General features: G+C 37.3%; 1 protein-coding gene across 4 annotated transcripts in view; it reads left to right on the top strand.

Moving 5' to 3' along the window:
* The first annotated feature begins 7,673 nt into the window (after positions 1–7,673).
* The window catches only part of EMCN (endomucin), a 102,670-nt gene continuing 87,397 nt past the window's right edge, over positions 7,674–22,946 (top strand). For 2 of the 4 annotated variants that reach the window (XM_081120898.1, XM_081120899.1), the window contains exon 1: positions 7,674–7,921. In XM_081120898.1, the coding sequence (XP_080977024.1) occupies positions 7,855–7,921 (67 nt within the window). In that variant the 5' untranslated portion in view covers positions 7,674–7,854. The remainder of the gene's footprint in view (positions 7,922–22,946) is intronic. The other 2 variants (XM_081120901.1, XM_081120900.1) reach the window with 2 other exon arrangements.

Here is a 22,946-nt window from a genome sequence, read left to right as displayed (position 1 = left end):
GTATTTTTTTTACAAGAAGAATGGTCCAACAGGAGAATGGACTGTCTCACAGAGTAATGAGGTTCAATCGTTTCAACTGTTGACATGCAGGCTCACTCATCATTTGTCATCATTCCTGACAAATGATAATGTTAGGTAAGAATTTGCACTAAAGTAACTTTTTGTATATCTCATCTCTGAGAGACTGTGTTTTTATGATCCCCGCTGCCCCCATGTTCATGTACTTTAGTATCAATAGTCTTATGAGATTAATCCCTATCAGGTTAAGGAGTTGTTGTGAAGTAAGAATAGTTTTTCTATTTTTTTTATTTCATTATTTTATTTTATTTCAATTACAGTTTACATTCAACATGTTTATATTAGTTTCAGGTGTACAGCATGGTGGTAGGCAATCATTTACTTTACAAAGTATTTCCCCTAGTATTTCAACTATGCACCCCCCCCGCCTGGCACCATACATAGTTGTTACAATATTATTGACTATATTTCTTATGTTGTACTTTACACCCCCATGACTATTCTGTAATAACCAATTTGTCCTTCACCGTTTCACCCAGTGTCCCAACCTCTCTCCCCACTAACTACCATCAATTTGTTCTCTGTATCTATTAGTCTGTTCCAACTTTTTTATTTGCTTATTCTGTTCTTTAGATTCCATATATAAGTGAAATCATATGGTATTTGTTTTTCTGTGACTGACTTATTTCATATAGCATAATACCCTCTAAGTACATTCATGCTGTTGCAAATGGTAACATTTCATTCTTTTTTATGGCTGAGTAATATTCCGTTGTTTATACATACCACCACTTTTTTACACACTCGTTTATTGACGGGCACATAGGTTACTTCCATATCTTGGCTATTGTAATTAGCACTGCAATAGACATAGGGGTGTACATATTCTTTCAAGTTAGTGTTCTGGGTTTCTTCTGATAAATACTCAAAAGTGGAATTGCTGGGTTATAAGGCAGTTTTATTTTTAAATTTTTTGAGGAAACTCCACATTGTTTTCCATTGTGACTGCACCAATCTTCATTCCTACCTATAGTGTACTAGGTAGGGTTCCCTTTTCTCCTCATCATCACCAGCACTAGCTCTAGGTTGATTTATTTATTTTATTTTATTTATTTTCTTAATTTATCTTTATTGTGAGAATATTACAGGTGTCCCATTCCACCCCCCCAATTGACCCCCTCCACTTCCCTCCCACCCTCTCCCCAGGCCTTCACCCCATTATTGACTGTGTCCATGGGTTATGCATATATGCATATAATTTCTTTGGTTAATCTCTTCCCACCCTCCACCCCCCTTCCCTCTTTCCTCTGAGATATGACTGTCTGTTGAATGCATCAATGTCTCTGGATCTATTTATTTTGTCAGATTCTTTTGTTCATTAACTTCTTCTTAAAGAAGACCCTTCAACTTTTCCTGTAGTGCTGGTTTGGTGGTGATGAACTCCTCTAGCTGTTTCTTATCTGTGAAGCTCTTTATCTGACCTTCAATTCTAAATGATAGCTTTGCTGGGTAGAGCAATCTTGGTTGTAGTTCTGTTTTTCATCACTTTGAATATTTCTTGCCACTCCCTTCTGGCCTGCAAGGTTTCTGTTGAGAAATCAGCGGACACTCGTATGGGTGCACCCTTGTAGGTAACTAATTGCTTTTCTCTTGCTGCTTTTAAGATTCTCTCTTTGTCTTTAACCTTTGTCATTTTAATTATGATGTGTCTTGCTGTGGGTCTCTTTGGGTTCCTCTTGTTTGGACACTCTGTGCTTCCTCGACTTGTAAGTCTATTTCTTTGCCCAGGTAGGTGAAGTTTTCTGTAATTATTTTTTCAAGTAGGTTTTCAATTTCTTGGTCTCTTTCTTCCCCTTCTGGCACCCCAATAATATGAATGTTGGGCCTCTTGAAGTTGTCCCAGAGGCTCCTTATACTATCTTCATATTTCTGGATTCTTTTTTCTTTTTGCTCTTCTGATTGGGTGTTTTTTGTTTCCTCATGTTCCACATTGCTGATTCCTCAGCATCCTCTACTCTACTGTTGATTCCATGTAAATTATTCTTCATTTCAGTTCCTGTAGCCTTCATTTCAAATTGATACTTTATTATCGATTTTCTCAGTTATTTCCCTAACAGTCAGATTAAACATCCTTATAAACAAAATTCTGCACTCTGTATCTGTTAGCTTGCTTGGATCTATTTCATTTAGTTCCTCTTCTAGAGATTTCTTCTGTTCTTTCCTTTGTGACATGTTTCTTTGCCTCCACATTTTGACTGCTTCCAGGTGTTTGTTTCTATGTATTAGGTAGAGGTGCTATGTCTCCTGAAATTTGTAGAGTGGCTTTGTGTAGTAGGTGTCCTGTAGGGTGCAGTGGCTCAGCCTCCCCAGTCACCTGAGCTGGGCCTTCTAGGTGCTCCCCTGTGTGGGCTGTGTGCACTGTCCTGTTGTAGTTGAGCCTTGGCTGCTGTAGGTGTCACTGGGAGGAATTCAGCCCCCGGCCAATTGGTTGTGAGGACCAGCTACAACTACAGCCAAAGAGCCGCTGTGCTGGAGACACCTCTGTGGAGCAGGATTTACTTTAGTGGGGCTTTGATGTTCACCAAGTGAGCCCCTTAAATGTGTCACTCGTGGATGTGGTAGGGTTGTGATCCAGCGTGGTCCAGTCTGACCACCAGGTGCACTGTCTTCCGGGGGGTGCAAAGTCAGCCTGTGCCAGTGCCTTGCCCAGGGCCACCCAGCATGAGCTACACAGCAAACCGTAGTTGGCTGCTACTTGTGCTGGGCTTGGAGGTGTCCAGGAGAGGCCAAGCTATGAACCAATGCAGCTGCCACTAGTTCCAGGCCTGGGGCCGCTTACCAAGACGTTTAGGGCCCACTGCTGCTTGTTTGAGAGATTTTAGGAAAGTCCTAAGCATGAGACTCGAGAGGCCACTTGCATAGAAAAGTCCCTGGAAATGGCCTGGATGAGCTGCAGGTGGGGAGGGGCCGGGCCTCTGGGAATCACGGGGCGGGGCCAAAGGTGGGAGTCAGGTGCTGGCGATTCAAATATGGCGCCTGCCTGCGGGCTGTGTGCCCGGAGGACTCGCCAAAGGAGCCATGGCCTTCTTCAGCCCCTCCGCCTGGGAGGAAGCCGCCCTCCACCTCTTGCCCGGATCTCAGGCAGGTTAGTTCCTCCCCGAGTGTCCCAGGTCCTTTCAGGCTGCTGCCCGGCGCTGGGCTCAGAGGGAGCATCCGAGTGAGTCCGTGCCGGGCCCTTAAGAGGAGCTGCTGGGGCTCCCGGAGCCTCCGTGACCCTCAGCCACAGTCCCCGCTGGTTTCACAGCCCAGAGTTGTGGGGACGTCTCTTCCCGGCCCTGGAGCCCTGGGCTGGGGGCCTGCTGTGGGGATGGGACCCCTCCTCCAGGAAACCCCCATCGCTGAGATTCCCTCCGGGGTTTAAGCGGCAGCACTGGGTGTGGGCCCGCGGCCGCATCTCCAGGATCCTGACCGATCCGCCCCTGTCCCCGCCCCTCCTACCGGTCTCCGTGCTGCTTCGGTTCCCTGGTTGTGGGGCTTCTGTGCAGCCAGATCTCAGGAGGCTCTGAGTGATGGTGGTTCTGTATCTTAGTTGTAATTTTGATGTGGTTGGGGGAGGCTGCGGGTGGAGCTGTGACCTATGCCACCATCTTGTTCTACCCCCCTAGGTTGATTTATTGATAATAACCATTCTGACAGATGTTTTTAATTTGCATTTTTCTGATGATTAGTGCAATTGGAGATAAAAGACCTGCACTCAGAAAATTGTAAGACACTGAAGCAAAGAAATTGAAGAAGTTACAAATAATTAGAAACATGGATAAGAATTGACCTCATTAGTCCTGGCCCTTATGGCTCAGTTGATTGGGCATCGGCCCATGCACCAAAAGGTTGCCAGTTTGATTCCCAGGTTGCAGGTTCAGTCAGCAAATTGATGCTTCTCTCTCACATTGATGCTTTTCTCTCTCTCTTCCTTTCCCTTCCTCTCTTCCTAAAAATCAATAAAAACATTTAAGAAAAGAATTAACATCATTAAAATGTCCATACTACCCAAAGCAATCTATAGTTCAATGCAATTCTTATCAAAATACCAATGGATATTTCACAGATCTAAACAAATAATCCAAAAAGTATATGGAACCACAAAGACCCAGAATAGCCTCAGTAATATTGAGAAAGAATAAAGTTGGGGGTATCATGCTACCCAATATCAAAGTATGCTACAAGGCCAGAGTAATCAAAACAGCATGGTACTGGCATAAAAATAGACATATAGGTCAGTGGAACAGAATAGAGTGCCTAGAAATAAACCCACAAGTATATTGCCAATTAATATTTGACAAAGAAAGCAAGAGCATACAATAGGGTAAAGATAGTCTATTCGATAAGTGGTGTTGGGAAAATTGTGCAGATACATGCAAAAAAAGTAAAACGAGACTACTTTCTTACATTGTATACAAGAATTAACTTAAATGGATTAAAGACTTACATATAAGGTTCAAAACTACAAAACTCCTAGAAGAAAACAGGCAGCAAAATCTCTGACATTTCTCTTAGCAAGATTTTTTTCTGATATATCTCCTTGGGCATGGGAAACAAAAGAAAAAAAATCACAACTTATCTTTTCGATTATAAAAGGTATACAGAAGACAAATTGAGAAAAAAACAAAAACAGAAACATCTTTTCCTCTCTCAGGTTAGGGTGGTTTAGTTCTTCTCACATATTTTATTTCATTAAAGTACTCAAGTAACATACTTACTAATAATTAAAATATTCAATTAAGGTAGAATGTATATAAAATGTTTGTATAAATATTCCCTCAAAATATTAAATTAAACAAAAAGTATCAGGTAAAACAAAAGATTTGTTATTTAAAGGTAGAAATATGTGTTTACAAAAAGGTTTTTAAGAAAAATAAACAAATATAAGTTAAAAACCATCCATAATTAACTACCAGGAGATAAACAGTGTTAACATTTTCTAATTCTTTCTCTCTCTGTATATATATACACACATATGTATATATTTACTTATATATTAAATGCATAAATACATAAGTACATGCAAAAAGTATCATAATATATTTTCACATGTATAAAATTTCTCTAATACTATTTTGTTACAGAATAATATTCCATCTTATTCCTAATAATTAATGTTGTTGACAAATGTTCATAATAACATGAACTTTAATGAGCATCTTCATTTTTAGCACAAGTTTCTAACCATATAATTGCAAGCTCAAAGAGTATGATTCTTTAAGAGTTGTAATGTATATTGTCAAGTCACAGGCCAGAAAGGCCATACACCAAGGATAAGACATTAACCACTCTTGAGCATTCATCAAAACTGAGCATTGTCAGAAAATATACCTAATTATATTTTAAAGTAAAAAAAAAAAGTTATTTCAATTCTTAAATAATCATTTCTTTGATTTCTAGTGAGATGAACACATTCTTCCATTTTGTGGGCCTCTGTTTCTTCTTTTATGTTCTTGTCTATTTTTCACTTGCAGAGTTGTTGTCTTATTGCCGATTACTAAGAGGTCTTTACACATTAAAAATATCAAATATTTATTGTGTATTATATTTTTCAAATTTTTTATTTGCCATTTCGTCTTATGGTGTGTTGAGCCAAAATCTTTTAATTTTCATGTAAGGAAACAGATCAAGTCTTTTTTTTAGGTGCTCTGCTTTTGATATCATGTAAAAATGTCCTCTCCACCCAGTTATATGCAAATAGTCACCCATAGTCTCTCCTAAAATTGTGTGATTTTGTTTATTACATTTAAATCTTTAACAGTTAAGAAATTTATTCTGGTATTTGAAGTAAAATAGAGACCTAACTTTAATTATTTTAAGATGGCTAACAACTTGTCAAAATCATTTCTTAAATAATACATGGTATGAACTATTTTTACTATATATCTAATCTCTCTCTACAGACACACATAGATACACATATGTGCAAATATATCTATATCTATATATCTATATTTACATTTCTGTCTGTGATTTCTGTTTATGTTATCGATCAGTCATCTCTTCAGTGTCAATCACTGTTATTTTAATTATTTTATCTTAAAAATATCTTCTGATTTATAAGATAATGATGACCCACTATATTACTTCTATATTTTTGCCTAGTCACTTAAAAATGCAAATTTTTTAGTTCTAGTTTTTAAATCTATAGGTCCTGTCTTTTAACTACACATACTTTTTTTATCAAGTATTCTTAGAATAGATATCTAGTCTTTTTCATGGAAATGCTTAGGAGTCAGGGCTGAGAAATCAAAATGCTATTGAATCCTTATAGCAATGATTGTGAGCAACATCAATGGTGACCCTGTGTGCTGAAAGCTCCAGGGATAAAGCAGAGCAAAGTGCAGGAAGTGAGGCAATGTGAGTACTTGATGGTGAGCTCATGGCCACACCCCATCTTATTTCTGGAATGTGCATGTGACATTTATTCACTTACATTGCTGTCTCTGTACTCTCCAGGATATGCCAGATAAAGTAACAACTCCAAAAGTAGTCGGTTTTAGAAAATAAATTAGAAAAGTTAGTAAAATTAAGTCTTGTTTATACACAAAATCGAACTTGTGAGGTTTGACATAACTTTGGATGAAACAAGCTAGTGTTCTGGGGAGTTCTGATTAGTTAAATTGCTCTAACCCCTCTTTAAAGGAATCCTTCCCAGCCCTATGCAGCAGTGAAATGTGTGTAGTCCTTATAAACAGATTAAAGTAGAATTTTGGAATAGTTTTTTGTGTGTGTGTAGCAGATGAATTTATACTGATGCACTGACCCTCTTTTGTCCAGGAGGCTTATGCCTAAAGGTATAGAAAAGGGCAATCATCTGAGATGAGATGTGCAGCCTGTGGCTGAGGAAGAGTGTAGAGTTACTTGGCACACACGGGGATTGCAGCCAGGGTTGTGGCTGTGTACTCACCATGTTTTAATCAATTACTACTAATATTAAAGAGATCCCCGATCTACAGAATATCTAGCCTGCTCTTCTGATTTGAAGAATCCATCCCTCCCAACTTCACCGGTTTGTTGCTGGAGCATCCCACCTCAGTGCCATTCCAATTGCACCCTCAGGGTATTGTAATTTTTTCTTCTTCTTCATCATTTTCCACCAATAAAACCCAAGAATGATCAGTGAACATTTACATGTCTTTGCTGAGTTCTATTAGGGATATCCTGAGACACTTCCCTGTACATCCCTTCAGAAGTCTCTTTGCTTACTTTACGGGTAGGGTATGCTCTACTTATTAAGATTTTGGACTTATCTTCAGAAGGCGGTCCTTGCTAATCTGGCTTTCAATTTGGAAAGAAAAGAAAAGTTGATTCCTTGTGGACTTTACTCTAAAACTTAACCCTCAGGCAGTTAAAGCTTCTTTATCCAAACTGAGTCACTCTTTAGTGAGGTCCCTTTATAACCACTCCAAAACGCACTTTCAAAACAAAAGTTAGAAAGCTGCATGATCCATTCTCAAGAAAGATCTGTTTCTGTTCAAAACCCGCCCTGACCTTTTTGTTGAAGAACAAAATAATGTAGTAACAAAAACACAAGTGGCTGCCAAAGGAAGAGAGAAAAAAAAAAAAAGTTCCTGTAAGGGACTGAAACAATAAATCTCCTCTGCTGAACTCCCAAAGGGAGTGTGTGTATTTCCTCCCTTCTTTATCAGAGCCCCCGAAATAAGTAGGCATGGGCAGTGGCTGCTCACATTCAGCACACCTTTTCCATTTGCTAATAAGGTCCTGCCAGACTGGAAGGGAGTTATCCCTGTCTGACTCTGGAGTGAGGAGCCACTGCGACAATCCCCGGGCACCATGAAACTGCTTCAAGTGACCGTCCTTTGTCTTCTGTCCAGTCTTTGTAGCAGTGACGACAACATAGGTACCATTTTCTCTTATTCCTCTGATAATGTGGATCAGATTTCACTAGTAGGGGCTGTTAGCCTCAGTTTACCATCAGGGAGCTTCCCCTGAAACTTAGATGCAGCGATTCGTCTGCTGAGTGGAGTGTGTGGGTGTTGACTGTGAGTGCATAGAGAGGGCTCTACAGAGAGGAGGTTTGTTTTCACCGAAGGGAAATGTTTGCTGGCGCAGCAGCCTTGCAGTGTCGTTGACAACATCATAAAGGTACTGGGAATATCCAGTGACCTTTTCAGAGCATAAAAATCTGGGGTAAATGCTGGTTTAAAATGTCCTCTTTTCAGATATAAGTCTAGAAATAACAAGATTGTCGTGTGTGGGTGAAAGGCTGTAATTGGAAATATCACATTGCAGATGCTGGCCCATGTTTGTCCCAACTATATTTTGGCTTTGATAAACTGAGAGGTTGAGTAAGCTGCTTAGGGGAGTGAATCCTAATACCTTGAGAAGGTGGGGTGGGTAAAGAGGGGATTCATTTGATTAAAGTTTATAGATGTTTGCTCCAGAAATATGCACATATCTACACACAACATTTTGCATAACATTTCGGGTATTACAGACATAAAACCCTGCCCATTGGCTGCAGGTTCTGAAACTCAGATAAAGGCTATATGTGTACCTACATAAGCCCTGACTATATTAGTGACCAGTTGCAAGAAATGATTGTAATTGACTTTTAACTCTTCCAGAGAGATCCACAGTGAGCAGTTAAATTTAATCAATATTTATTAGGCTCCTACCATATTCTCAGCAGTGCAAGGAATGAAAAATGAGCAGGACGTTGTTCTTGCCCTCAGTGGTAAATGTGTTATTGGGAGAAATAAGCATGTAAGTCTAGTACAAAACAGCCTTAATAAATGAGAAAACCGAAGTACAAACTGTCATAAAAGAGCACAGTTGGGAAAGATTGACTCTGACTTTGAGGAGCCCTGGAAAAAAACCCAAAAAATTCTGTTCTAATTTCATTTTGCTAGTGCTGTTTTCAAAAGTTTGCTTCCTATAGAATTCTAATTTCCAGTGATAATGTATGAAAAACTAAGCATACTCCTTGAAAAACATTTATCATTAATTTCTCAAATATATCTGTAAATTTAGAACAAATCCCCATATATTTCAAAATTACATATGATGGCTTACCAGGCATCTTGAAGATTTCAGGGTTAAGTTTCTGTAGCTGTCAAGGCCATCCAATTGACTTGGAAGAGCCGAAGAATCTGATTTCTTAAAATAAAGAATTTTTATGAGGTGTCACAGAAATCAATGCACCAGTTTAGAAGTAACTCTTCAGTATGCATGGGAGAGATTTACAGAAGCCTTGAAGGCATGAAAAACACTGCTCACAACACAGGTGTCCGGTCAGTATAAATTCTGAAAGACTGGGCTAGGCTGTTCTGCGAGCATCAGGACACTACTTTCCTGGCATCGTTAAACTCTGAATGCATTACGTGTCTTTCTGAAAGCAAAGTGGAATAGGATCAATAGGAACAGCCTGCAAAATGTGGCCGTTAAGAAGGTGGAAAGATTAAGGATGACCCAGAGATGATCTGGCAGATTTTTCTATATGGTCATTTTTTGGAAAATACCTGTCTCCTTTAGCTCACTGGTAATGAGCCTAACCTCTCTTTTAAGGGTGTCTTCTTTCTAATGAACTATTAACCCAAGTAAGATAATTTCCCATTGGAGCAGAGACAGCAGTTAAGTAATGACTACCTTCTTCAACCTCTGCCAACAAGCCTGTCTGTTAACTTCAGGCAAGTGTCTGTATAAACCACTCCATTTATCTTAGAAATTTCTAGCCTGGGAGCATAATTTGACCGACTGAGTGGTGCCTAGGAGTTGGAGAGATTTTCCCATATAGTTGTATGATTTTGTTGCGCCTGGTTCTACCTGTTTTATGTTTTCCTTGCCAGATACTGTGCAGGAAATGAAGCATTTCCTAAGCTGATTTAGTAAGTTTTTTTCCCCCAACCCCCTTTACCGGAAACACATTGATTTCAAAGCTTTATATGTTCCCCAAACTTAGAGTGCTTAACATATTTCGGTACTTCATCTGTCTTAAATTCACAAGTTGTCAAGAAGATCCATGCTTTTTTGCATAGTAATTTATTCTTAAATAATGATCTTTTAGAGAAATTGATGGCTTTCTTTTTCTTTCTGACTTTTTTTGTTAGCCTGAGGTTTAAATAAATACAATATAGTTTTTTGTACTCTTTCTGAAAATCAAGGGAATCTTTCTACATGGCAGTGAGTGACTTTCTATTACTTGGTTGGTGGTATAATATTTTACAATTTCCAATTTGCAAAGCTTTCTATTGAGATATGTATGGGAGTTTCCTGAAAAGGAACTGTCATTCTTTGCAGAGGTTTTCGAAATTGTATTTCAAGCTGAACAGACCCCTACAGTGGCTTTTAAGCCCCTTTGGCTTTTAAGTCTAGATCCATGAGCTTTTGACTGCTGGGACTGAGAGAATTTAAATGAAGAGGGATTCCAACAAAAAGGAGTCCCTGGAAGAAACTTCCTCTTCAAGTGCCATTAGCTTTTTGAACTTTACATTAATTTAGGAAAGATTATAATGTTTTAGGCATTTGCAAGCAGGAACAAACATCAATTTATTGGTATCTGAAGAATTTAATTGCTTGGAGAAATTCATTCGTTAATGATTGAACATTCAATTTCCTGGGGAAAAAATGGATTGTACACATTTTTAGACACACTACGCTAAATGCTGAAGGTTTAAAGAGATCAATCAGACTCAGCCCTTGCCTTAAAAGTGGTGAAAAAAGGAGGAGGAGCCAACTAATTACAAGTTTGATTATACTGTAGGCCTTCAATGGTAAATCAAAAATGAAATGGAGAATTCACAACTAGCTTAGTTTTGTGTGTAGGGACATCAGAAACGTCTTCATATAAAAGTGGAAATTATGATGAACTCTGAAGCTTGAAAATGAGGAGGTTCCTGATGAATGTAAATTCCTGAGTAGGAACATTAAACATGTGTATAAGCTATCCTAGAAATGTAAGGCAATCACTGGTTGAACAGATAAGGTTGGAATTACAGCCTCAGGATATGTTGAATACCAGGATGAGAAATATTGACTCATTTAGTAAATTAGTTTAGAGCCTCTAAATGTGTTTGAGCATGGAAATTACATGATTGGGTTATAAACTTGGACGATTAATCTGTGAGCAGGATAGAGGTAGACTATTACACAGTTGGGAAAGGTAAAAGTTCAAGAAAATAGTTCAAATGTTATTGAAAGTCTAAGGGTCTGTCAGTAAAATGAAAAGAAGGGTATGAGGGAAAGTTTTAAGGAAGTAGAAAGTCTGTGATTTGACCTGCTATTGACTGGCAATAGGGAGAAAGTGACTGAGATATACAGAGAGGGTTACTTTAGTAGTAGAAGTAGGGAAATCGCTTGGGAGTAGAGATAGGGAACAATAGATGGTTTAGGGAGAAAAATGACATATTTGATTTGAGACATGGCGAATTTGAAATCCCAGTAACATATCCAAATAGAGATATCCAATGGTAAATTTAAATTGTCTGGTGGGTAGTTGGAACTCTTCTGGAGCTGGAGGTGATAGTGAGGGAGTGAGTTTTTTTACTCTTGAATCCCAAGAATTCTTCATCATGCCTATTGTAAGATTAATAACATAGAGAAACAATTTATTTCTCTTCTGGATGCTCATATTTCTTACTGTCTTATGGCACTTATTTTCCAAATCTGTCATAGTTATTTTTGTGTATATCTCATCTCCTTTACCAGACTATAAGTGCTTTGATAGTAAGGCCTGTATTTATTATTGTTTGTCTAGTAACAGTTCTAAACACATAAGGACATAATTTGCTAAATGAATGCATAAATGAGTGATATAGTTGTCTTCTTATTTTTTATTTTTTTCTTTCTTTCTATCACGATCACATCAGATTGCTTCCTTGTCCTTGTGAAAAGGTTATGGACAGGTATGAATCATAGAACAGAACATAGACACAGTAGATTATTTTGACTCTTGGCTATGAAAGTAGGTATCATCAAAACTAATCCAATTCCCAAGCTCCAGCAGGAGAAGAGATGATAGGGATAGATGGACAATGTAGTGCCAGGTAGTAATAATTTATAAAAAATCTGGAAGAAGAAAGTGCTATGTCTATAATCATTGGGAGGATGAATATCTAAACAGAAGTGACTACTTTTTTTTTTTCCTTTTGGGACATCAAATACTTTATATAATATTTTCTTGTAGTTAGAAATATTCAAGGAGAAATCTTATTATAAACCAACTTCCCAAAATACAAAATGGCTTTCTAAACAAGCAAAATTCAAAAAAGAGAAGTTGCAAGGAAGTTAAATACTACACATTGCTAATTCATGTATTAAGTAACGTGAATTGCTTTAGCGATCATTTTACTTATCACTTCCATCTAGCTTAATTACTCTCAACAGATCTTACCTAAAATGGGGGATCTATTATAAGAGTGAGCCAATATGGAAACAAACTCAAGGGGAAAAGTATTCAGTCCCCGATCCATTTGTTTAGCATTCTTTCTTCACTACTTATTTTTTAATGGCTTCTACCTAAAAGTAGACATGATCATTCTAGAATTTTCTGGCAATTTTACCCTGCTGATTGTAATTATTCAGATGATGAGAAAAAACAATGAACAGTTGAGTCTCAGAAAAGTTTTTAATTTAGTGGGTAATTACCCATTTTTTCATTGACGAAGTTACATTTCAAGCCTGAGGTAAATATTTTAACTTGTAAAGAACTATCTAATCCAAATAATTTATATTCTTTTTTCTCTGTCATCATTTCCAACTTCCTCTTCATCTTTGAGAACAAATTGCAATGCGCATTGCTAAACAGTGATTGTCAAAGCAGGAATTTACTCTAAGGGACATTCAATTCCTGTGTAGTAAGTGCCTCTTTCCTGTTACTGAATTCCTGTGAGTCATTATAGCTCTATCAGGTTAGGATCATAGTGCCTGTTGGGTGTTAGAAAAGCTCTTTTAGTTAGCAAACAAGATCCTTTTGTACTGTTACTCTCAAAATGAGCATCAGCATGGAGATCATTAGTTGCGTTAATTACATCTAGAAAGGCCACTATATGGTAGCTAAATTTCAGGTAATCTAAAATTTCTATTTCTAAACTTGAATAGAAATTTTAGGTCTTGTAGAATAATTTATTCATAGAGATAATCATAACTAGTCTCTAAATAGAAGCAACTACAATATTAAGTATTAGACACCTGTAGTGTTTTTCCCTATATTCTCTCTGGCCATGTTTAGTCCAGCCATTGTTATGGCAACCCAAAATTTATTATTTTTCCTAACGGAAACATTTTTGTTTGGATGATAATGTATATCTAGGAATAGATTAGTTATAGTTTCTCTGACACTCTGATTAATATTCATTACCTTTCTTCCTCTTCTCTTAAAAACACACACACGTAAAAAGCTTTAATCAAACTTTTTGTTGCATAAATTAAATAATATTCTACTCAGGTTTTATTCATTTGGCAAATTCTGATCAAAAAGGCAATCATTTGTCTGTAAGTCAATTATAAATTATATTGTGAGGTTAGTAGTAAAAAATGTCAGTGTCATTGGTTTCATTCTTGTCATTCTGCTCATCTAAAATGTAAACCACTTTTTAATCTGTTTAATCAGTCATATAATGAGCTAATCCTAAATTAGTTGTATCAAAAAACAGAGACTGGTACAAGTTAACCCAAATAAGTATCATCATAACATCTACTGACATCTACCACTTATTGTGCCTGGCACTTTAAACACATTACTTCCATCACAACACTTCAAGTTCAGCTTTATTATTCCTATTTACTGATTAGGAAACAGAGGTTTGGAAATAATATAAAGTTATATAAGGGTGATATGGCTTACAATGAAACCAAAGGACATTGTTCTTCAAAATCTTCCCCTATAGTTTGATACCTTCCAATGTTGTGAAACTGCAGTAGTTGAATTTTTCTGATAGAAAATAACAGGGATAGAGATTTGCCCTATAAGGTAATTCAGAAGGTATTGCTGCCTCTCATAGTATCTTTGGCACATCTACACCAACAACTAAACTCCATGTTGCTTGTGGGAGTGGGTTCTTGTGATATCCTGAGAAAAGGAATTTTCTGAGATTTGCACTCGAGGATGAAATATTGTAAAAAGCTTTATTTCTGTGAGATTAAACCCCTGAGTCTCCAAGGTCCCATTTCCCTTTGCCCCAGCATAGAAGAAGTATAGCTGTGGCTTCAGCAGAGCTAGAATCAAAGCCAGGGTCCAGAAATTTTGTTTCATATTGGAGCAGTGTCCAGTCCAGCATCAGGCTAGCTTGGTCTGTGTTCCCAGTTGCAGTCCATCAGTCTATTGCATGTGGTGTATGCAGGGCCACGTGGCTATGGAGGAAACACAGGTGATGCAAGAGAGCCAAGAGCAAGCCTGGAGCCAAGAGCCAAGAGGGTCAACTCCTTTGTTTGGGGGATTATGTAATCCCAAACTTCCTTGGACTTGCAGTGCCCCTGCCCATTCTGGTCAGTGATCTCTGTTCCCAGGTTTGACTGACAGTCACCTTACCTAGTTACCTCAACTTCACTACACATGCGCCTCTCTCTCCTTTGTTGGACCCCTTTCTCCAGTGATCTGCAGGGAGTGGGCTGGTGGTTTTCCTGGGGAGTGTGAAATTGCATTGTCCTGGTGAAGCTGCCTGGATAGTAATGCCTATAATGTCTGGCCTTCCTTTTGCTCCTTTCGTGTTATTAATAACTAGCTAATTACAATGGTATCACTAAAACCACAGAACTATGAATGAATTTTTACTTAGATATAACAACCCTCAATATTATGAATTCATCAACAAAACGAAAAGGGAGCCCACTGTATGGGAGAACATATTTGCCAATGACACATTGGATAAAGGGTTAATATCCAAAATATATAAGGAACTTATACAACTTAACAAAAGGAAGACAAACAATCCAATTAAAAAATGGGCAATGGACCTAAATAGGCATTTCTTTAAAGAGGACATACAAATGGCTAACAGACATGAAAAAATGCTGAATATCACTAATCATCAGAGAGATGCAAATTAGAACCACAATGAGGTAACACTTCACACCTCTCAGAATGGCTATCATCAACAAGTCAATGAGCTACAAGTGCTGGCGAGGGTGTGGAGAAAAGGGCACCCTAGTACAGTGCTGGTGGGAATGCAGACTAGTGCAGCCACTATGGAAATCAGTATGGAGTTTCCTCAAAAGATTAAAAATTGACCTGCCATTTGACCCAGTGATGCCACTTCTAGGAATATATCCCAAGAAACCCCAAACACCAATCGTGAAAAACTTATTCACCCCTATGCTCATAGCAGCGCAATTCACAATAGCTAAGATTTGGAAACAGCCCAAGTGCCCATCAGTAGATGAGTGGATAAAAAAGCTGTGGCACATTTACACCATGGAATACTATGTGGCTGTGAAGAGGAAGGACCTTTTGGCCTTTGGCACAGCATGGAGGAAACTAGAGAGAATTATGGTAAGTGAAATGAGCCAGTCAGAGAAGGACAAGTACCAAATGATCTCACTTATATGTGGAATATAATAAACAAAATAAACTGATGAACAAAGTGGATCCAGAGACACAGAAGCTTGGAACAAACTGAGGGATCTCAGAGGGAAGGCTGGGAGGGGAGTGAAGTGGGGAGAGATTAATCAGGGAACTTGTATGTTTATGAACATGACCCACGGACAGGGACATTGGTGTGGGGAGGCTCTGGGGGTGGGATGGATGTGGGGTGGAGGGGATCAGTGGAGTTAAAAGGGGGACATCTGTAATGGTCTCAACAATAAAGATAAAGAAACATTAAAAAATATATATTCTGAATTCAATGAATTCTTAGGGGCTCTGTTGAAAGGAATTGTAGAAATTTGCCTACCTACTCATTGTTATGTTGTTTGAAAAAAATGTGCTTAGGATTCTAATATTAATGTCAGTGCAGTTAATGTGGGACTTGGAGAAAAAGAAAAAAAAGCAAAGAGGAAATACTTATTAGTGAATTAATCACTTGGTGTCACATTTATAATTTTTCTGGAACCAAACTGTCTGGATTCAAATTCCAACTCTGTTACTTACTATTTGTGTGTACTTAGGCAAGTAAGTTATATACGTTTTAGCTTTCTCAGCTATAAAATGGGGTGAGCACAGTCCCTAACTCACAGGGATATTGAGAGGATCACTAGAGGTAATGTACCATAAAACGCCTAGAATAGTGTTTGGCATGTGGTAACTTAATAAGTTTTGCTGAGTTTTAGAATGTAGAGTCCTACAGTTTATTATATCCCATTCCTTAGGTAACTTAATTTATTTCCAAGTTGATTCCAATCCAGAAACAGCAAATATTTAAATAATTATAATGTTAATTCCCACAAAGTGAAAAAGTAGCATATGAAAATTTTTCTCAATAGAATTGATACAGGATACTAGAAAGATGAGTGCCAAGATACATTCTTAATCACAATATATAGGGGAACAATTTAAAATACACAGACTGGTGTATTCTCCAGAATGTCTTTCAGATTTATAAGTTCTTAACGCACTGTGTAAACTAATTATTCAAATTAATAAGCAAAATTGTGTTTGTATTTAATGAGAATTGTTTTTAGTCTGAAAATCATCGAGCTTCAATAATGCCTTTTCAAATAGGTATTATTACCTATTTTAAACTATTAAGCATTGCTTAATCTGACAGGTAGAATATGTTAGTGAAAAAAACCTAGGTCTTAATGTGAGAACCAGCTTTGAATCTAGCTTATTAATATGCTGAAATTAGTCAAGACACTAAACATTTCTTAGCCCCATTTTTTTTTCTAATAATGAGAAAAAATATTTGTTGAAACAGGGTTGGTGTTACATGAAAATAAGAGTGCCTATTTTAGATGCTGTGTAAGTTACAAATTACTATCAGTTGTTAATATGCAAGCTAACATTTAACTTATAGAATCAATGGATAAATAAGAAGGCATTTTATAAATGTGAGAATTTTTCCTTATTGGCTGGGCCTTTAACTGCCAATCCACCATTGTTCTTTTACCACAATACCTTTACATATTTTTTATGGCTGATACACATTTAAATTGTCGTGTGTTGAAATAATGCTTGAATTATAAAAATCACACACACAAAACACAGAAAAATATTTGTGTAACATATTGAAATTATTTTTAACTGAAGTGGGAAAAGAAATGAGTTTTGGGTATGAACTGTGAAATTGTCCTCCTAGGGTATTTGGCAAGTGTAAGGGCAAAAACACCCAAAGTCTTGGACATTCTCTTTAGGGTACAAAGGCCACAGTCTTGAATAGGTCAGCTCAAGGCCATTGTGACATCTCTGTCCTGTTACAATGAGACATCCCTCAATTATCTGTCTCCCTGCAAATCCAGTTTTAAAAAGTGAGACTTGCTGTTTTAAATGCAAAAGAATGAACTAATTTAAAGATTTCTTAACAGTCATTGCATTATTAGGATTAGGGCAATTCAGTTACGTGAATCAATAAATTTTTTGTTAGTTTTTTCCTCCTTTCTTTTTCATTTCTGTCAGCCTCATTTATTGGGTACAAGTTTTATATCAACTAAGTTTAAAACTCTATAGATTTGAAAGTAGAAGAAAGAAAAATGATAATGCTGCCAACCATTTAAAAACCTATTATTATGGTCTATTACAGCCTAACTAAATATAAATCTCTTGGGATCAAGGACCATATCTAACTGATCTTCACCCCAACATATCTTCAGACACTTAGATGATGCTAACTAACTAGCTCTTGCTTTAATTTGGAGAACTTTGTTTCTCCGAAAGTGGGCAGGGTTGAAAATACCCAAGGCAGTTTGGATTTGTTTTCAGTAACTTGAGGGCAATATTTATTTTTATCCTTGGCCTGTGTAGGGCAGAAGTTCTGAGTGTCATTTTGGGATACTCTCTTGGTCAACTGGACTTATTTGATTTGCTTTATGAAGTTGACTTGCCATCTTATTATTGTATAAATAATAGAAAATGCTTGTCTTTGGTTTATATTGACTGTGCAAATCACACAAGAATGGCCTGATTATCTGAATGCAAGTATTGAATCATTCCTGCGTCTTGCTCACACGCACACAAAAATGGTATCCTGTAATTCTATACATCATTCATCAGGTAACCTGAACCATTTAGAGCAGACTAATTCTCATCCCCACTACAATAAAATGTAAACTTATGGAAATTCAGTCATAAAGACACATTGATTATAGATTTTACTTTTCCACTTCTGAAGTCTTGGTCCAGTATTTTGAGAAGTGAACTTTATTCTAATGATGTCCAGAAGCAAAGGCATCAGAAAATTCTGTTATTCCCAGGTTTTTAAAATTTCATTGATCAGTAAATGATCAAAATGTCCTTCCAACAGGTGACATGGTATTAACAGCTTTTTTACTTTGTTAAATAAAGACACAAAACCTCTACAAATATATAATATTTACCAGTACACACATAAAATAAAGGCTACTTTAGCTCCCTTTCTCTCTGTCTCTCTGTCTCTCTCTGTCTCTGGCAATACAACAAAGTTCTTATATTTTATTCTCACTGAGCTCTGATTGGTATCATAAGTCAGCACTGTGAGATGGTGGAGAGTGTACTGTCCTTTGAGCCAAGAGCCCTTGGTTTAGTTACCAGGGGTCACAAGTTTGCTGTGTGACTAAGCCAAGCAATTTTTTTAAACTGCTCAAGACTTTAATTTCCCCATCTACAAAATGATCATAGCTTAACTAAATGATATTAAAGACTTCTTCCAGATCTTACAGTAAGACCTTACAGTAATGCAGCCACAATTTCTGTACATTTTGCTTCAAGTTACCTGGCTTCAGTTTCATCCTGTTATTCTTAGATACATTCACAGGAGCAAAGTTTCAATTGTATTCCCTAATGCTTACTTCCCTGGGGAATTTTCAGATAGGTCTGTTGGGAAGTATCTGCTTTGCATGTGAAAGGCTGATTCTCTGCTTTGAGAGACATTTCTCACAGTACGCACCAACAGATGGCATTTAAAAATTTTTTTTTCCGCCCAGCTGGGCGTGGCTCAGCGGTTGAGCATCGACCTAGGATCTAGGCGATCGGGGTTCAATTTCCAGTCAGGGCACATGTCCGGGTTGCGGGCTCGATCCCCAGTAGGGGCCGGGAAGGAGGCAGCTGATGTTTCTCTCTCTCTCCCTCTCCTTTCCTCTCTCTGAAATCAATAAAGATATGTTTTTTTTAAAAAATTTTTGTCCATGTGGTATTATTTGTATATAAATTGGAGAGATTTGATGGTGGGAGGAGAGAGAGAAATTCATTTATTGATGTCCAGAAGAAGATTGAAAGTAAGAACAAGGTTAAAAGAAATTGAGGAAGTGATAGAGACGGAGAGAGAGAGAACCCATGTGATAGGGTTGCATGGGAAAGATCAAGAATGAAAAAGGGAGAGAAAACAATAGAGAGATGAGGGGCATACTAAATGCTCTAAAGATTTGGGAGAAGTATTCCCCATAACCCACTAGCCACTTTTACAGGCCCAGTACCCCGTAGAGGTCTTTCTTCTTATTAAATCTCTTGCCATTCCTTCAAATGTCCATCCATTTCATTTGTAGAATATTGTACATTTTCAAAGTACTTTCAGTGATCAGTTATCTCATTGAATCCTTGCCATTGGCCATGGGATTGGGCAAACTGGTGTCTGTGCTCATTATCAGAGGAGAAAAGTCCGAGGACACACACTATGATACAAAACAATAGCTCTTAACATTTATTACTCATAAAAATCACCTAAAGTATGTGTTAAAATATATTTGTCCAGTGCTCAGCCCCAGAGATCCCTAGGACCCCTTTAAAACCAAACCAAACCAAACCAAACCGTTTCCAGCAATTACTACAGATAATTTTTGCACATTCGTACATCAACACACTCTCTGAGAGATCCTGGACTGGACTCAAGTTTCCTGACTAGGCATCTGAGCCCTTTTGACTGGCCCATGTCCACAAGATAACCAGAACTGTTGACTTTTCAAGGAAAGTGCTGGGGTCTAGTGCTTCCAGGGAAATTTTTCATATTAATTCAGTGAAATATATATATTTTTTCTTTTTGATTGTACTAGTTTAGGATAATAGGAAGCTAGATTTGGCCAAGACAAGTAGTTGAAGGACTCCAATCTCCCCTGGCACGCAGGCTTAAATTTCAGCTTTTATGACCATCACTCCCTACTCATTATAAGATCTCATTGATTGCTTTCAATTCTATTATTAATCTCCCTCCTGTTTAACACCGAAAGAGTCTGGGTCTCTGCCCTACAGACTTCTCAAGAAAATTAGCCACCTTGAATAACAGTGTTTGATTAGGGAGACAGCCATGGTGCCACGGTATTTCCATCGAAGTTTCAAGTGGGGTCAAGATGTGTCTGATACTCCAAACACAATTTATTCTGGTTCCCAGAGAACTGTTAAGAGGCAGGAGAGTTTGAGAGGGTAGGGAGAATTAAATGACTACCATTAATAAATACTGTAAGAGCATGAAAGAAAATGAAAAAGCTGTGACATTATGAATTTGAGCTAGATATGCAGGAAAACTTCTAGTATTGAAAATGGCAATATTTGTCAACTGGTTCATTACTTTGTCATTATTTAATAAACTTGGATAAGTCACAAGAGTTTAACAGCCTTTCTTGTAAGGTTCACAAACTAACCTCTAACTAGTAACCTGCAGGTGTGTATTGTTCGGCTTCACTGTTTTAAGACTACAAGAGAATAGTAGCTACAAATAAGAACATTTCACAAAACAAAAACAGTAACAGAAAAGAAAAAAGCAGAGAAAATCATATTTTCAGCTCTTCTGGAAACTCTGGGCTTTATATTTCCTCATAGCAGCATTCAGTTAAACCTGAGCAATAAGTGTCCCTTTAAATTGTGAGATCCTCTCTTTCCTACAAACATATGTACACTTGTACCCTACCTGACTCTCTCACTTACTTCTCTGCCCAGTCCTTGTGCACACTGAGTTAATCCCTTTTCCTATTTCATAGAATCTGTAGAATTTCATCAAAGCATTAGGTGTGCAATTTGCAAAGCTATCACCACATTTGTTGTGGTTCAATGGATTTTGAAAAGGCAGGGTTCTGGGGAAATTTCCTTCAACTAACTAGGCTTGCCAGCTAAATCTCAGAATTTTAAAGACATGTTCCAGTCATCATTTTTTTTCTTTTTCATTTCACACAAAGAAGAATGCTTTTATTAAAATATTTCTATAAGTAATTAACAGCACTGATTACTACTCTTGTTTCATAGTCTTAAGAAAGCATAACACTTAGAAAATGATTTAAAGAAAGTATAAACTACACATTATAAAATGTAATTAAAATTCTACTTCATTTTTGTTTCCCACAATCTCTTTATTTGATGGACATTAACTTCCTGCCCTTGATGAAAATATTGGAGGCCTGTGGCTTTTTTTCTTGCTCATTCTTAATAAATGCATAGTTCTGTTGACAACTAAAAATGCAGTGTACTAACTCAAAATTTGAATGTACAATCCAAAATAATAATTGAAAATTATCTCCTCTAGTTCATGCCAGTGTGGAATAAAATTCTACAAAGTGACTTTTTAAAATAGGGTCTCTATTTTTCTTCTTCTCTGTTCTACCTCCAGCCCCTTTCTGATCATTCTATGTTGGGAGCAGGGTGAGGGACTAGTAAGAAAATTGAATGAAATGTGTTACTTGACCTGGCACCATAAGTTATGCCTAGAGCATGGCAGATGGTTAAAGCCAGCTTCCAAATGGTGCATGTTCATGAGTTGTTTGAAGGTGTGCTTTTGGGCCTCTTTTCCCTGTATCTCCTTGGTTCATGAAAATGGATCCTCATTCTGGGAGTTCACTCTTACTCTTTCCAAAGCAGTAGTAGTTTTGTGCTTGTGTCCAACTCTACACAGCCCTAAGGAACAGAACTCAAAGCTCTACGCCCACTCTCTCCTTCTCTCTCTCCATTTGATCCACAGGGAAAGGTCATCTCTCTTTATATATATAATCACTGCCAGGGCAAGCTTATTATCAACTTAGTAATAACTCCCTGGTCCCACATCAAAGCAGCTAGACAGCAAACTTTCATTCTCTTGATTTCCAGGTGTGAGTCAGATCCAAGGCCACTATACCTTTCAACTGTAGTAGGGCTCACATAATATAGTAGGCTTGAACTGAGGGGGCTATCAAGTCTTGCTCCTTGGAGGTGGGAAAGTGGGAATGGGACTAAAAGAAGTATTCTGCAAAGACAGCCTCCTCTCAGATAATATCTACATGTCTCACTCCATGCTTTTTTTTTTTAATGTTGTAAGTGGGTAAAGGAACTCAAGTGTCTACAGAACAGGTTTTGGATATTTTATTTGAAAATCTGTATATAATTATTTGTCCCACCCTTTTGTAATTTCGCATATCTTAGTACCTGATTAAAACTTTAATGTTCATATGCTGTGCCAGATATCTTGCATGAATCTTTCCTTTGAAACAAAGGCCCAAATGTGTATTTCCTCTGAGCTGAATGCAATTATGCTATAAATCAAAACTATAATTAGAACAATTAAAATCTCTGTATGTTTAAAAATTAAGACATTCACTTATAAATAACCTATGGATCATAGGAAAAAAACATGATAAAAATATGTTAAATAGAAAGAGAAACAAAATATTTTATAACGATATGTGCATGATACAACTAAACCAGTGATTATAGGGAACTTTGTAGTCTTAAATGCACATATTACTTAGAAAAATATTTAAATAGCAAACTAAACCCTCAAACAAAGTAGATGGGAGAAAATAACAAAATTAAGGGCAAAAATTAATGAAATAGAAAATAAATATATAATGCAAATGATTTCTGTATTAATAATAAGATAGCTAAAACTCTGACAAAACTGATCAAG

Source organism: Miniopterus schreibersii, assembly GCF_964146895.1.
Source record: "Miniopterus schreibersii genome assembly, chromosome: 1".
Classification (NCBI taxonomy): domain Eukaryota; kingdom Metazoa; phylum Chordata; class Mammalia; order Chiroptera; family Miniopteridae; genus Miniopterus; species Miniopterus schreibersii.
Note: the sequence above shows the minus strand (reverse complement) of the source record. Positions and strands in the feature narration are given on the sequence as shown.